Source organism: Sus scrofa, chromosome 4, assembly GCF_054392235.1.
Source record: "Sus scrofa isolate SSC_HxYL_T2T_F1_AM1 chromosome 4, Sscrofa_HxYL_maternal_Yorkshire_Landrace_v2.0, whole genome shotgun sequence".
NCBI classification, from domain to species: Eukaryota; Metazoa; Chordata; class Mammalia; order Artiodactyla; family Suidae; genus Sus; species Sus scrofa.
In genome coordinates this window covers 112,275,268-112,291,557 of record NC_139386.1, presented here as the reverse complement: position 1 = coordinate 112,291,557, position 16,290 = coordinate 112,275,268, and the positions used below count along the sequence as shown (strand labels likewise).

Here is a 16,290-nt window from a genome sequence, read left to right as displayed (position 1 = left end):
TGCTTAAATATTATCATTTTGGATGTTTTTGTCTAAAAACTGCTTTTATGTAAACGCCAGTTCTTTAAAAAATTGCAGTGTTGATACCTTGACGTGCATAATGTAAAAGTGCTGCTTGTAGTGTTTCTTCCGTCTTCTTTGAACTTTTTTGTATCACATAAGATTGTCTAAATTAATGCAGCTTATTCTTAAGTAGATAGAATACTTTGGAGGATCATTTAATTATCTTTGGCGTTTGAGGAAATGATTATCAGCCTAGTTAATGCAGTTTTTAAAACTTCATGTTGTATCATTTTGAGAATGAAATTCTAAACCAGTTGCTTCTAAGATGTTTTGCTTTTACAGCAACGGTCTTTTAAAACAAATGGAGACTAAATATTTATTGTATTATTTCTTAGGGCTCCTTAATAATACTTTTTAACCATGATTTCTAGGAACTACTTCACTGACTCTAACTTTGAAACACTGCCGAAGAGTGAAAGGTGAATCTGTTTAAGCACCAAAAAAGTTATTGGCCTTTGTAGGATAAAGTCTACACCTTTCTTAAGTGCTTTCCTGCCTCCACTGGGGGAACAGAGGTACTATGGGGGCTGAAAGAGAGGGGCAGGTACCCAGAATACCTTTTATTTTTATATTCTAATTACTATGTCAATGTCTTCAATTTTGCCCTAAAAACAATGTTAATATGAACCTTCAGTCGGTGTATGACATTCATAGTAAGAGTTGGCAGTTTTGTCAGGTGTCTGGTGGGTGAACTTCAGTGCGTGGTAAATGTTGGCAGGTTATTGGTTCATACATTTAATTGTGCGTGAAACAGAACATCCGTGGAATTGGGTGTGACTTGTCAATACGAATCGCAGCAGGGGCTTTGTATCTTTAGATGAGCTTATATCCCTCTTGGAGTATCTCTAGACCATGTTTGGGGAATTATTGCTCCTACTGAAGAAGGCTGTTAGGACCAGAGCATCAGAGCTCTTGAGTATTAATTCTGTGTATTAAGTCATGAAGTGTGTTAATACAGTCTTCGTCACAGGGCTATAGTTTAGCCTGCCTCTGTAGCTTTTGGCAGGACACTTTGTCAAAATATTATTAATTTTAGCTAAGGATACTATTCACTAATTCAGTGTTTGATTTAAGTTGGAATGTACATGCTAATGACAGATTCAGTTCCCTCTGAATAGAGTAAGATTTGCTAATGAGAACTGTCTCACAGTGTAATGCTGATGAGTGAAATGACACATCACCCTCCCTATGGTGGCAACGCTGAGTTAACGACCTTGCTCTAACTCTCATAGGAACATTGTGACGTGGGGACTTGTCATGGTAAAGCCAGCTGCGGTTTACTCAGTCACGATCGTACGTCAGGGCATCATACACCTGTCTCATTTGGCTTATAAGAACATGTGTGTTGACATGCCTGTATTCCTGTAAAAAGCACATGTATTGTTATTCTCCGTCAGTCAAGGGTTATCATCTCCTTTTTACACCTGACAAAACCGAGGTTTGGAAAGATGAACATGCAGGTCACACAGACTCACAGGGAAGACTGAACTGAAACAGTTTTGAATCTTCCTTCTTGCAGACAGAACATTATTTCATTATATCTGAAAAATCTCCCTTACTTCCCTTTTCTCTATTAAAAGGAAAACCCCCACAATTCTGAATTGTCTGAGTGGGTGTTAAATGCAAGTAAAACACTGGGCAAGGACTTAAAATAAAGGCTTCATTGCTTGGTTCTGTTTCTAAACAAAGTTGTGGCAATGCAGTTGGATCTGTACAGCTTGACTGCATGATAAAGCAGTTGTTCCCAAGAATTACTAATCAAACAGAAAGGCCGCCTTAATTCTGGCTACCTTTGTAAGAAAATCTTTTCAGCAGTTACGTGTTAAAGCCCAGATACTTCTGGGATAAATCTGCTTGTGAAAATTGTATACTTGATACTGGAAAGGATATCTTGTGCTTGTGTTTCCTGTGCACTTGGTCTAAAATTCTCTCCCTGGGGAGGGGTGTGTTGGCACACTCATCTTGAGAGACGTAGCCTAGAAAATGTTCTGAAGAATGTAAGATGTTTTGGAATTAGGAATTTTTAGGAAGTATGCAGACTCTGTTCAAAGTATACTTGGTTTAGATAGAGCTTAAGCTAGATAGAAGAATAACTCATTGTATTCAAGTCTCCCTTCTTTTTTCTAGCCTTCAAGTACCACCCAGCAAGGTGGTTCCCTTGAAGAGGCGGTTAAGACAGGCTGTGGCACCTTTTTAGTCTTTAAGTGTTTCGGCTGTGAAGTGTTCTGTTTGGGTTTAAAGTCAGTCCCTGAGCTGGAAGGGAACTGTAGCAATCTAGCCAATACTCTGTCTACAGATAAATAAGTTGAGGTTTAGGAATGACAGACTAACACTACTAAGGAGTCCTACCATGAAGCTGGCAGAGCAGGGACTAGGACTCAGGTTCCTTTTATTGTTGGGGTTTCTGGCATAAGAATTTCTGTAAGAAATTCATGAAAGAAGAATTAGCCTCGTTAAACCTACTCTGTGTCTTGAAGAAATCCACATTCTTGTGGCATTAAGTATCGCATGCTGACTGCTGACTCAGTGTGTTGGGCCATCAGCATGCATGAGTGTCATCAGAGGCAGTGGAAACCCAGAAGCTGGAGCACAAGAGAGAAATGTAATCACATGCCGCAGGTTTTCAGGGCATTTTTAGCCTTCCATGACGCTGTAGCTTACGGTTAGATTTAAATCATCAGAAAATTGTTAGCTGGTATAACAGCTGAATACGTAAGTATTTTTTGCTGTTCGTTGTTTTAGCTTTGACAGATTATTTTCCTATCAGAAAGATGGTTCACTATACTTGCTAGAGAGTCCCTGTGAGTGGGTGCTGCTGTAGGGCAGGCGGCTCTTGTCATCCTGTCCCTGCCCCTCCTTGGGGAGGTGGTGAGCGCGTCTGATTTAGAACCACCTCTACTTTGATTTCTCTCCCCCGCCACTGCCTAGGGGACTGCTCAGGTGTGTGACGGATGTCAGGCACCTTTGGTTCAGGGTCCTTGAGCTTGTCTGGCTGTAATGAGAGTTGACGTGTAACTGCGGTGACTGAGGAACTATGCCCCTGCTGGCTACGGAGCAAGTAGATGTCTCAGGTCACGGAGGGCTGGCCGCAGCGGGGGAGAAGGTGTCACCTATGTGTGGCAGACTGAAGAAAGGGGCTTGAGGTGGCCGTTCTGGGGAGACTGATGGGAATGGTGGCATCTAGCTTGGACCCTTTGTATGTCTGTGCAAGAACAGCGGGAATCTGTCTGTGTGCATCACTCTAGCATGTGCTCCTTGGCAGGATCCGTCAGGGTTCAGTGCAGGAAACAGAATGGATGTCATGCAGGGCATTTGTTGCTTAGGGAAGCTTTGGAAGAGCTGGAGGGCTGGGCTGCAGGGCAGGCCTCTGAGAATGACTTCCAGGATGCCTTGGGCCACCTCGCCCTGGGAGCTGCCACCTCTGCCACAGTCAGGAAAGTGGCAATCAAGAGGTTGCCGCTGAAACCACGGCTAGAAAATAGCACTGTTGCAGTGATCAAGGAGGTCACAGCAGCCACTGCCGTTGGCATCATAACTGCTGGAAGTGAGAAATTTAGCGTCTGGCCACTGCTGTGACAACTTCACCTTGATGCCTATAACTAGGGACTAGACACCGGAAGGCTCAACCTGGCACTACTGCTCCTGCCACTGTCCCTCCACACCCTAGAAGCTGGAGACTAGACCTTGACATGTCTGTGACCCTCTTTGCTTGCTGAAAGCAGCTAAAAGCCATAGGCTGATAGGGCCCTGCTTTACTGCTGCCTTCTGTATTTTGTGTCCTGCATCTTAAAGGTCGAAGCAAATTTGCATTCTGAATACTGGAGGTAAAGGAGTCTGGAAAATAATAGTTTTTAATTTCCCAATCTCTGCTTTTCAGGAAGGCATACTGTAAGGAGGTGGATGCTGAGTGCATCTTATTAAATATAGTATTTAAAATACAACATAGCCCTTTCTTGATAACTCACTGTCGTTTCTGTGAGCTGCTTTTTCTGAAATGGCCTGTAGTTAGAATGATCTCGGGCTGATGGGTTTTTAACATCTGTAGTGATCTTTTTGTACTAGGTTAGCTTGTGTCTGTCCTCTCGGCCGTCATCTGCCGTCTGTATGCTGCGACATCTGTGTTTTATATCACTTGATCTCAACCTTCTCTGCAAGCCACAGGCATCCAGGGCAGGGAAGGCACCTCATCGGAAGCAACCAGTTCAGAAGCTGGTCAGCAGCATATGATTTCTGTGGCTTAAAAAGATGAATGGGGCGGGTGAGAACCTTTACTGGGGATTTGAACTCAGACAAAAAGGAAATGATTTTTTTCTTTTTTTTTTTTTAACTCTTTATTTTTTACCTGTTCATAGCTAGACTTTATCTATTTTAAATATTTCTAAAAATTATAGTAAATTTGCAATGTGTTAGTTTCAGGTGTACAGCAAAGTGGTGCATATATTTATATTCTTTTTCAGGTTTTTTTTCCGTTGTAGGTTATTATAGGATATTGAATATAGTTCCCTGTGCTATACAGTAGGTCCTTGTTGGTTATCTGTTTGTTGTATATATAATAGTGTGAATATGTTAATCCCAAACTCCTAACTCTCTCCTTCACTGTCCTATTTGGTAACCATAAATTTGTTTTCTATGTCTGTGGGCCTATTTTTATTTTGTAAATAACTTCATTTATATAATTTTTAAGATTCCACATATAAGTGATATCATAGGAAATCTGTCTTACTCTGACTTCACTTAATATGATAATCTCTAGGTCCATCTGTGTTGCTGCAAATGGCATTATTTCATTTTTTATGGCTGAGTAATATTGCATCATATAAATACACCACATCTTTATCCATTCATCTGCTGATGGACACTTAAGTTGCTTACATGTGTTGGCTATTGTAAACAGGGCTGCAGTGAACATTGGGGTGCATGTATTTTTTTCTTTTCCCTCAGCTTGACTGAACTATTTTTTCATTTTTTAAAGTTTTATTGAAGTACAGTTGATTTACAATGTTGTGATAATTTCTGCTGTACAACGGAGTGATTCTATTATATGTATACACACATCCATTCTTTTTCAGATTCTTTTCCCATATAGATTTTCACCGAATACTGGGCAGAGTTCCCTGTGCTATACAGCAGGTCTCCTTTGGCCAATCATTCCACATACCACAGTGTGCATATGCCAGTCCCAAACCCGCTGTCCATCCCTCCCCCCATCTGTCTGCTTTGGTAACCATAAGTTTGTTTTCAAAGTCTGTGAGTCTGTTTCTGTTCTGCCAGATAAGTTCATTTATATACTTTTGTTTGGTTCCACGTTTAAGTAATATCATATCATGTTTGTATTTGTCTGATTTACTTCACTTAGTGTGATAATCTCTAGGAACATCCATGTTGCTGCAAATGGCATTACTTCATTCTTTTTTATGGCTGAGTAATATTCCTCTGTGTGTGTGTGTGTGTGTGTGTGTGTGTGTGTGTGTGTGTGTGTACCCCACATCTTCTTTATCCATTGCTCTGTTGATGGATGTTTAGGTTGCTCGCTTCCACATCTTGGCTGTTGTAAATATGCTGCAATGACCTTGGGGTGCATCCTATCTTTTCAAATTAGAATCTTCTCTGGATATATGCCTAAGAGTGGGATTGCTGGATCATATGGCAACTCTACTTTAAGTTTTTTAAGGAACCTCTGTATTAGACTGCATAGTGGCTGCATCAGTTTTCAATTAGTTATTGGGGCTTCAGCTGAGAGGTTTGGCAGTGATGAGCCAGAGCGTTGGCTCTATTATTTTATGAGATTGTTAAGTTTTCTGAAATTCTATGAGTTAGTTGCCTAAAATAGCCATTGAAGAAAAAAGTTGATGAAATTGTAATTAAATTGTATTTAAAAGACAGGTACTTATTACTCGAAATTAATGTCTTGGAATTTTTCAGCTTTGGTGAGGTATACTTAATAAAATTGTATTATACTGAAGGTGAACAGTGTGATGATTTGATAAGCATATATATTGTGAAAGGATTCCCACAACTGAGGAAATACGTGAGGAATCACCTCTTGTATTTCTTTCTTTTTTTTTTCGGCAAGAACACTTACCTCTCTTAGCAAATTTCAGTTATACAGTATAGTATTATCAGCTACTAGTCACATTAGATCCTCAGACCTTATTCATCCTCCAGCTGAAAGTTTGTACCCTTTACCAACCTCCCCCCCGCTCCTCTGCCAGGCCCTGGCAACCAGCATCCTACTATTTGAGGTTGTGGTTTGTTGGTTTGTTTAGATTCCACGTCATCACCTATTCACTTCACTGTGTTGTACCAGCATCTGTGCCCGCGTGTGTCTTTACATCTCTTCTGTTTGTGTGGCAGAAACACTACATCATGGTGTGCCACGGCCCTACCCTCCCAGCTGTTTTCACCCTTGTCACGGCTGTGGTGGGAGTTGTCAGCATTTACCAAGCACACCCCTGGTTGTGGGGGTGGGGAGGGAGAGCCGAGGCTGAAAAGGCCACACTGAACCGTGTGCAAACTAAATTTCTGGGAGAAGAAACTGTGAGTAATCAGAGAAACCTGACACATGACGGCAGGCTGCGTGGTGTTAATAGCAGAGCACTGGAGGGAAGGGCCAGAGGCTCCTCTTCCCAAGATCCAGAATCATTCTGGAATCATCGACAGCTCCAGTTGCAAAAGGTCCAACCTCGTTTTATTCCCTGTCCTTGGAATTATGGGAAATGGTGAGTTCCTGTGTTACCAACCTTAATGAAACATTCTGGAATTTTATTATGTTTACATATAATAAACCTGTAAATTTTTTTTTTTTTTCTTCTCCTGAAGGGGAGACAGCATGTGAAAAGTTTGGGTTCAGATTTTCTGGGATAGAGAGAAGTGTGATGTATGAGAATTTCCTAGGTGAGGGGGTTTATGACTTGTGGGGTTTGGTCCATACCCTTCCCCCCAATACGTTTTACGTGAGAATAAGATTGCAAACTTCATGAAGGGGTGACTATTATAAATATACATATTCATGTAAATGTATTAAAAATAGTTTGTGGTATTTTTTTCACATAGAAACAATACACAGACGCTTGTAGTTGCTTGTACACGGAGTGGCTTGTTATTTTGTAAATGCCCCAAGCCTCAAGGCCAGAATCCTGGGCCGTCGGTATCTTTCTCTCTTCCCGTGGCTCCTGCCTGTGCTCTCAGGAACGGCCAAGGTGCCGACCCTAGATCTGGACCAGCTGTGTGGGTAGCTCACAGCCTCAGCCCGATCAGTTGCTCTCTTCGCTCATTGCTCCTGTTTTGTTTTCTCCTTTCCCTGATTGCTTCTCCCATGCTTCTCTGCTTTCCAAAGGAAAAAAACAGACCTTGTAGTGATCCTGGAAGCCAGTGTGGTGCTCATGAACTTCTCCCTGGTGGATTGTCGGGTCTCAGGGGGTCGGATGTCAGCCTAGGGTGGCATGCTTCTGTCGTCTGTCTGTTAGGTGTGTCCTTGCACAGATGTTCCGCAGCTGCTCTTTATCCCCAGAACGTGTGTATATATGTTTCGTTTTGTGTTTTCCCTAGTCCTGGGTTTGGAAATATTCCAGAAGCCTGGTCTCGAGATAGCTAATATCTTGCTGTTTATTTGATATCTTTGTTTTGGAAGTTCAAACTGGACTGCTTTTAGTAAACCAAACTCTTTTAAAAAAGTCATTAAAAAAGATAGTGGTTGGAAATAGATCTTTGAAAGGCCAGTAAATAATCACTTGGGATGATTTCTTACTAAATGAAAGAATAAAAAATTGTGTAATTGTGGCACATTAATCCACCGCCAAAGTGCTGTAACGCAGATGAGAAATTCATCAGCACTTTTCATATATTAAGGAACCGCTTATAAGCAAACAATATAGAAATATTTTATTGTTACAAAAATGCTAAATGAGACTATGTGTAATTTTTATTACCTGCAGTTTGTGAACTTTTCCCCTCCTGAGATACTGTTTTTTCCTCCATAATGGTCACTGGTAGTGATTGAAGAAGCATCTGTAAAAATTAAAAGGTCACAGCTCTTCTGTGGTCCCTTTTGGACTTTGGGGGCTTGACTAGATGAGGGGTGCTGATGGCGACCCCCTCTCTTTAAGCAGTGGTACAGCCTCACCAAGACAGTCATTAACTACTCGGGACAATTTTCCTGGAAGAACAGTTGTACTAGAGTCTAGTGGTCAACCCACACCCCTTAACTGAGGTCCTTTCTTGCCTAGGGTTTTTACACCAAGTTGTTGTAGGAATCTTTTCACCAGGGGAAATAAGAGTACCTGTTTGTGGTTATTTATTTGCTTTTTAAAAAATAATGTAAGTAAATAGAAACAGGATTTGAAACAGGTAATTTTACTTTATATTGTTTTATTATGCTGGTAGACATAATAAAAGAAGAAATTATAACCTCCAACCCATCTTTTGGTCCAATCTAAATGGATTTTTAGTGACATTTAATGGAATTTCATTATTATTTTAATCACGACATTTGTTTGTAACAGGTTTAGAATATTTACGATTTGGGGTCACCGACCTAATAATTATATTTCTCATAATTATGAAGCTGTTAATTTACCTGCAGAGAAAAGACAGTCCTGGAGAACTGGGGCCAGAAAGAACATGGTCCTTCTTATTATTAAGTATCAGAAATACACTTGTGTCCATTTTAAATAATATCGTGACAAGTTGGACGTTTGTAACTTCAGTTAATAATGCCATATATGCCAAGGTATATGTTATGTGTTGAATTGTGTGCCTCTCAAAGTTTGCACTGCCATTTGGAAATAGTGTCTTTGCAGACGTAATTAGTTAAGATGAAATCCTCCTGAGTAGAGTGGGCCCTTAAGACAAGAAGACACACTGTTGCATGAGGGGAGAACACCATATGCCTGTGGAGGCAGATGGAAGGGCTCCAGCTCCAAGCCTAGGAGTGCCAAGGATGGTTGCCCATTCCTAGCTCCTGGTAGTGGCCAAAGACAGATGCTACCCAGAGTCTCAAAGCATGGCCCTGCTGACACCTTGATTTTGGACTTCTAGCCTCCAGAACTGTGAGAGAATAAAATAAAGTTCTGTTGTTTTAAGCCACCTAGTTTGTTATAGCTGCCCCAGGAGCTATACATATATAATGTATATTATATATGTATGTGTATATATTATAATGATGAATATATTCATGTTATTTAAGAAATATCTCAGCTTATTAAAATTGTGATCTTCTTTATAACATATTAAATTGTGGATTAATATGCTGTGGGTAGCCAAATACTTTTTGTTTCTTCAGCAATTAATGTGGTAGACGACACAAGCTGATTGCCGTATAAATTCCCTAAGGCTCAAGGGCTGCAATATTATAGAGAAGGTGATGTCTCTTTCTTGCAACAGTTTCCTGGCTCATGACCTCTGCTCAACACTATCAGTCCAGTTTAACCTGCCTTTAGGTGGACTTTTTTTTTTTTTTTTGGTCTATTTAGGGCCACACCTGCAGCATATGGAGGTTCCCAAGCTAGGAGTTGAATCAGAGCTGTAGCTGCTGGCCTTCACCACAGCCACAGGAATGTCAGATCTGAGCCACGTCTGTGACCTACACCATAGCTCACGGCAATACCAGATACCTAACCCACTGAGCGAGGTCAGGAATCAAACCTACATCCTCATGGATACTAGTCTGATTTGTTTTCTGCTGAGCCATGATGGGAGCTCCTAGGTGGATCCTTTAAAAAGGTGATATGTAGATGTTATACTCTTATTATAAAAATGAACAGCTGAGAGCTAAACCTATTTTTCAGTGCTTTAGCTAAGATAGGAAAGGAAATGAAATTGACTTTTAAATAACTAAATTTTTTTTTGTTTTTTTAAATGAGAGATGAATTTTAAAATCATAAATTAAGAAATTAGTGGAATCTTAAATATGCCGTGTGTAATTTTGCTTTTTGGCTTTATTTCTTCCACATACTTTCTGGAACTTAAGCAAAAGAAAAAAGCTACATTGTAAGTAGATGTTTACTGAGGGCAAAAGAAATAGTACTACAATCAAATGTAAGAATGTAATAATTTTATTCAGCATATATTTATTGAGTATTTGCTGTTGCTTGATTATGTTTTACGCATTGGGTGTAAATAAACAAGGCAAACAAGGGCTCTTCTGGAATTTACATTCCAGTTGGAAGATAGATAATAAAAAATTGTAAACTGATGCCATAATAATCATGGTAGCAAAGACATAACCAGCCCTTATTATGTGTCAGGCATTGCTCTTTTGTTTTGTTTTGTTTTTTATCTTTTTTTTTTTTTTTTTTTTTTGCCATTTCTTGGGCCTCTCCCGCGGCATATGGAGGTTCCCAGGCTAGGGGTCCAGTTGGAGCTGTAGCCACCGGCCTACGCCAGAGCCACAGCAATGCGGGATTCGAGCCACGTCTGCAGCCTACACCACAGCTCACGGCAACACCAGATCGTTAACCCACTGAGCAAGGGCAGGGACCGAACCCGCAACCTCATGGTTCCTAGTTGGATTCATTAACCACTGCGCCAGGATGGGAACTCCAGGCATTGCTCTTAAGTGTTCTCCGTTTAGCTTCACAATGACCTTATGAAGTAGTATTGTCTCCTTTTTACAGATGAGAAAACCAAGGCACAGAAAAGCTAAGTCAGGGAGTTCCCATCATGACTCAGCAGTAATGAACCCAGCTAGGATCCATGAGGTTGCAGGTTCAATCCCTAGCCTTGCTCAGTGGGTTAAGGATCTGGTGTTGCTGTGAGCTGTGGTGTAGGTCACAGACTCAGCTTGGAAACTGCATTGCTGTGGCTGTGGTGTAGGCCGGCAGCTGCAGCTCCAATTCAACCCCCAGCCTGGGAACATCTATATGGTGTGAGGTTGGCCCTGAAAAACAAAAAGCAACAACAAAAAAAGGAAAAACTAAGTCACACAATTAGTAAGCTCGGGGACCCACAAGTAGGAACTACAGGGCTGCACCCTGAATCCAGGCCGTGTGACTGCAGATTCTCTGCTCATAAGTGATAAGCTCTGCCGCTTTAAAAAGAATAGAGCATAATGATGAGATAGGCATCGTCATTGTTTAGCTGGGGTGGTCAGGGAGGGCCTCCCTGAGGAGGGGACATGTGAGCTGCAAGTTGAATGACTAGAAGAGTCTGCCGTGGGAAAATGTTGACAAGAAACACCCCAGTCAAAGGGCATTGCGAAGTTCAGGACCTTAATGTGAGAACTTGGTGTGTTACTGAAATGAAAAGGCCACTGGAACTGGTACCCAGTAGCGGAGGGGGTGAAAGTGATGGAGGTAAAACCAAAGAAATAGACAGGAGCCAGTGAGGGGCTGCCAGCCACTATAAGGGACTTGAATTTTATTTATTCTTGGTGCCACTGGAAGATGTAGACCTGGAGAGTGATTGTCTTGTTTACATTTATTTCAGAGAGTCATTGTTTATCATTCGGGAGGGAGGCCTTTTAGTTCAGGGGAAGGATGAGGATGGCTTGGACTGGTATAGAGTAGTAGCAGTGAATGAAGTGTGTAGATTTGAGAAAAAGGAAGTACTAGGACCTGCTGATGGATTATGAGTGAAGGAAGAGGACTTTAAGAAAAGGTCTAGTTTTTTGCTTGAGCCAGCTGGGTGAGTGGTGGTATTTAAAATGGGAGGTTGAGGAGGATTGATCAGGTCATATTCCTGTGGAGTAGATATATCCACCATCTAGATTTTTTTTTTAACTTTTTACTCTACTTGCTTTATTATATATTTATCCATCCATCATCTGTCCTGTTCTCTTTTTTTTTGGCCACACCTGTGGCACTCACGGGTTCCTAGGCCAGGGATCGAACCCGTGCCACAGCAGTTACAATGTCAGATCCCTAACCACTAAACCACTGGGGAACCTCCCTTGTATCCTATTTTTTTATGCATTTCAAATTAAATTGAAGTATATTTCCTCAAGGAATAATTTTTTATTAAAAAGTTTATTGACATATAGTTGATTTATAACATTGTGTTAAATTTCTGCTGTACAACAAAGTGATTCAGTGATACATATACATACATCCAGTTTTTTAGGGATTCTTTTCTTTTAAAGGTTATCACACAATGTATACATACATTTTTAAAACGTGAGTATTTTGGTTTTATTTTTTTCCACTTAAACATACACATCCCAAACACTATTTCTTTTTCCTTTTTTCTCTTTCTCTATTTTCTTGTTTTTTAAAAGTTTCTACAATTTTTGTTGTTTCCATTATAGTTGATTTACAGTGTCTGTGAATTTCTACCATAAAGCAAAGGGACCCAGTCATACATACATATATATTCTTTTTCTCACATTAGCCTCCATCATGTTCCATCACAAGTGACTAGATAGAGTTTGTACAATATTGAGTAGAGGTCTCTGTGCTATACAGCAGGTCCCTGTTGACCACCCATAACAAAATCTTTTTAAATGCCATTTTCCGCATTTTATAGGTGAGAAGACTGAGGCCTAGAGAAAAGTGACATGTTCAAGGTCATGTAGCTAATTACTGATGGAGCTAGGATTATCTGCAGGTTATCATTCGTCTAGGGCCCTAATTGGATTATATTTTAACTTATAAAAATAAAAATGAATTTTGGAAAACTGGGTAAGTTTTGCTGCCAGCTGGTTTACGTGCTAAAAACACTTGGACCCAAATTTCAAAGACAAAATGCAGAGAGTGTAGTACTACTGTTGCATTTGATTGGATTACAAAGTTAGCTTAGCGCTTGGAACTTGTTGGAAAGTACAATGTGATGTAGAATTGAGAACATTTTCAGATATTTGGTCCAGGAATGTAGCTTGGGATTCTTTCAAGCATTAATCCTCTTGTTGGCAAGGCCTTTGCATTTAATTAGCAAATGTTCCTCACATGCCTACTATGCACTGAGCTCCATGCCAGGCCGAGATAGCGAGGGAATGATTCACTTCCATTCTTTCAAGGAATTTAACCTTTGACTTCTGTTGTAGTTTTCGAAAATCTCTCTCCATCTTTTGCTGTATTACATGTTTGTTCAAAGAAGGTAATAAAAACTGAAGGTCAAAAAGATAGAGGAGCTTATTCGATCTGGGTAAAATTTCAGCCTCTGTGGGAAGAATTCTGTGTGCCTGGACAGGGGCTGCAGTTTTTTCATTTGCTTTCTTCTGAGCACCTTCTCTTCTAAGGAGTGAGAATATGCCCTTTTAGTTTGTGTCTGATGGTATTAACTAGCTCGGTTATCCCCGTTACATCAGTGTCCAATTTGGAAGTAAGTAAAGATTCAGTTTGGTACTAAAATAGGAGCCGTGTTTGTCTTTTGGACTTGAACTTGTTATTTTATTTTTATTTTTTGTCTTTTGTCTTTTTAGGGCTGCACCCACGGCATATGGAGGTTCCCAGGCTATAGCTCCTGGCCTATACCACAGCTCGCAGCAACGCCGGATCCTTAACCCACTGAGTGAGGCCAGGGATCGAACCTGTGTCCTCATGGTTGCTAGTCAGAATCATTTCCGCTGAGCCACAACGGGAACTGCCATTTTTATTGCTGTACATGGTAACCCCAGACACTTAAAGAGTTTTCTTTTTGCCATTGTACATTATTAATTTTATAGCTCTTTACTGCAATAATTTAGATTCCACCCAGCAGGCTGTGGTGGTAGAATTGGTCTAGTACCAATATTGGGGAAAATTGTTCAAATTTACATTAATCAGGGAAACACTTGATAGCCTGAAAGGCAGCTCTGGGCCTTTGAAGAGCTTCATCTTGGCCGACACGTTCAAGAGGAGCACATAGCTTTCTCTCCTAGATGGGACAAGGGAAAAAAGAAATCAGTGGGATTTAGTTCTTGGGTCTTCTGACTTAGAAAAGTATAAGGGGAAGAAGAAGTCAAAATGAATGTCCATTCAAACTTCTTGAGGGATGTATGGTTCAACTCGGAATTGACTTTTTAAAACCTTTTGAAAAACGTAGTACAAACATAAAACATCATAGTACAAATGTAAAATGAACATCAGTCCCCGTTCATACAAAATCAAGTAGGATGCCTGGGAGAAGAACTTTCATAACATCATTCGCGTGAGGGAGACGTAGGGCTTAGCACTGGACATGGGTAAGAGTATAAACTGGAATTGGCATTTGATAACCGCCTCCCCTTCTTCCCTCCTATCCCACCCTCATTTTTACATCTTGGAATTATTTTCCTGTGTCTGTACACTGTCAGCTGACTGTCTTAAGCCTCCTCTCCCTGATTGGCACGCCTCGCCACTTGGCATTTTTCCATTCTATTAACAGGTGTCAGGAAACTTATTAACCTAGTCTATACTAAATTTTGCTAAACTAGTGTGAGGAATTATCATTGCTAAACCTACTCAGGGATATTTCCCCATTAACCTCCTGTATGACTTAAAATAACTGACTTTCAAGCGACGCTGTAAGAACTTTTCCTCAAATAACCCCATTAAACTTATTCTGCCTAATTTAACTGACTCTGGAAAGTATAAGGAAGGTATCTAGCGATTCTAGCCCACTTTTATCATCAGAGTTCTCAGGCAGTTTCACCTCCCTTGCCTGAAGGGTTGCCTTCCTGATCTGTCGTCTTGCCAGATTGCTTTCTGAAGTAGTAGTTTGTTGTTCAAAATAAATTAATTGAGAGAGTGCCCTGTATTTTTGAGATTCTTTGTAAGAACTGAAACGTATGTCAGCTTCATCTTTTCTGAGTGCCAATCCTTTTGTGAGGTTGGCAAACCTCTCCATGTGTTGCAAAGATGTCTTGTGCCTGGGTTTTGGTTATTTTAAATTTGAATCCCAGCCCTGCCATAATTCTGTATTCAGAAGTACAAAGAATCAAGACAAAAAGCAACTACTCTATCATTTACCACCCAGAAACAATCACCTTTTCTTTTACTGCTTTCAACTTGAGCTATGACATTCTTAGATGTGAGATTACTTGGTCAAAAAATATGAACATATTTTGGGGATCTTGATCACTGTCAGGTTGTATCTTTCTGGTTTTGGAACTAACACTTTATCACATTATAGTGTTCCAATGTTTTCCTTTTTAGGCAAATGCCAGCTCTTTTAGCTAAACAGAAATTCTTTTCTCTTTTGGTTCCACCAGTCATCTATCATTTTGGATTATTTGCTAAATTATAAACTATACAGGAAAATCCCAGCCCTCACCTCACAGCACTATCTGTCTTATTAATAAACGATCATAATAGAACAGGCTGTGAGCCCTGCCTAGGTAGTTAAAGAGCCCATTGAGGATGCCTAGGAATTGTTGGTGATTGGTTGTATTCCGTCTTCTATACCTAAAAACTTGCCGCAGGGTAACTGCTTGGATCTACACAAAGTATGGTCCTTTTATTCTATATGTAAACATCTCTAATTTGCATCTCTGGAACTCAGGCCCTCCGTTAGATAGCCAGATGGATCTTGCGTAAAAGCAGAAGTCTCTTGGCTCTACAACCAGGGTTGTTGATACTTCCATTTTAAAAAATTGAATCAGTCTTAAATTTCAAGTCAGTAAGTAAATTAAAAACCAAAATCAAACCTGGGGTAAGCTACAAATAAATTGCCAAAGTCTTTAAATACACAAACTTGACAAAAATGAAACTGTAATATATAACACATACTATATATAGTATATAAATATAAAACCGTGATATGTAATTTATACAACTCTCAGAAACGTAATCTCTTTGTTGAGTGGCAGCATTTCAGTGTTAAAGCTGAGTTGTTGGGCACATTGACCTTAATCTACTATGGAAAGCAGAAGGCTTTTAAATTCATACATACACAGCTTTCATTTTAGTATCCACAGGAAGCCTTATTTTAAATTACTAGTTTTGGGTGTTTGGGGTTTTTTGCCCCCCCCCCCCCCCGTTTTAGGACTGCACTCGAAGCATATGGAAGTTCCAGGCTAGGGGTCTGATGGGAGCTGCAGCTGCCAGCCTGCACCACAGCCACAGCAACGCCAGATGCGATCCTTGTCTGTGACATACACCACAGCTCATGGCAGCGGCTGGATCCTTAACCCACTGAATGAGGCCAGGGATTGAACCCACATCCTCGTGGATCCTAGTTGGGGTCATTAACTGCTGAGCCACAAAGGGAACTCCCTTTAAATTATTGTTTTTAAACCTTAGTTTTCACTAGCTACTTATGGTGGTATAATTAGACATCCCTATTGTATCTTTTCTCAGAAGCCTAATTTGTGAATAAAGGTTGATTTTTCATGTG

At 40.4% G+C, this 16,290-nt stretch overlaps 1 protein-coding gene across 10 annotated transcripts in view; it reads left to right on the top strand.

Moving 5' to 3' along the window:
* MAGI3 (membrane associated guanylate kinase, WW and PDZ domain containing 3) overlaps positions 1–16,290 on the top strand; it is a 266,980-nt gene that overhangs the window by 37,538 nt on the left and 213,152 nt on the right. For 2 of the 10 annotated variants that reach the window (XM_085023514.1, XM_085023517.1), the window contains exon 1: positions 4,977–6,782. The exons of the other annotated variants lie outside the window; for them this stretch is intronic. In XM_085023514.1, the coding sequence (XP_084879640.1) occupies positions 6,626–6,782 (157 nt within the window). In that variant the 5' untranslated portion in view covers positions 4,977–6,625. Of the gene's footprint in view, positions 1–4,976; positions 6,783–16,290 lie in introns of those variants that run through there. 10 annotated transcript variants of the gene reach the window in all.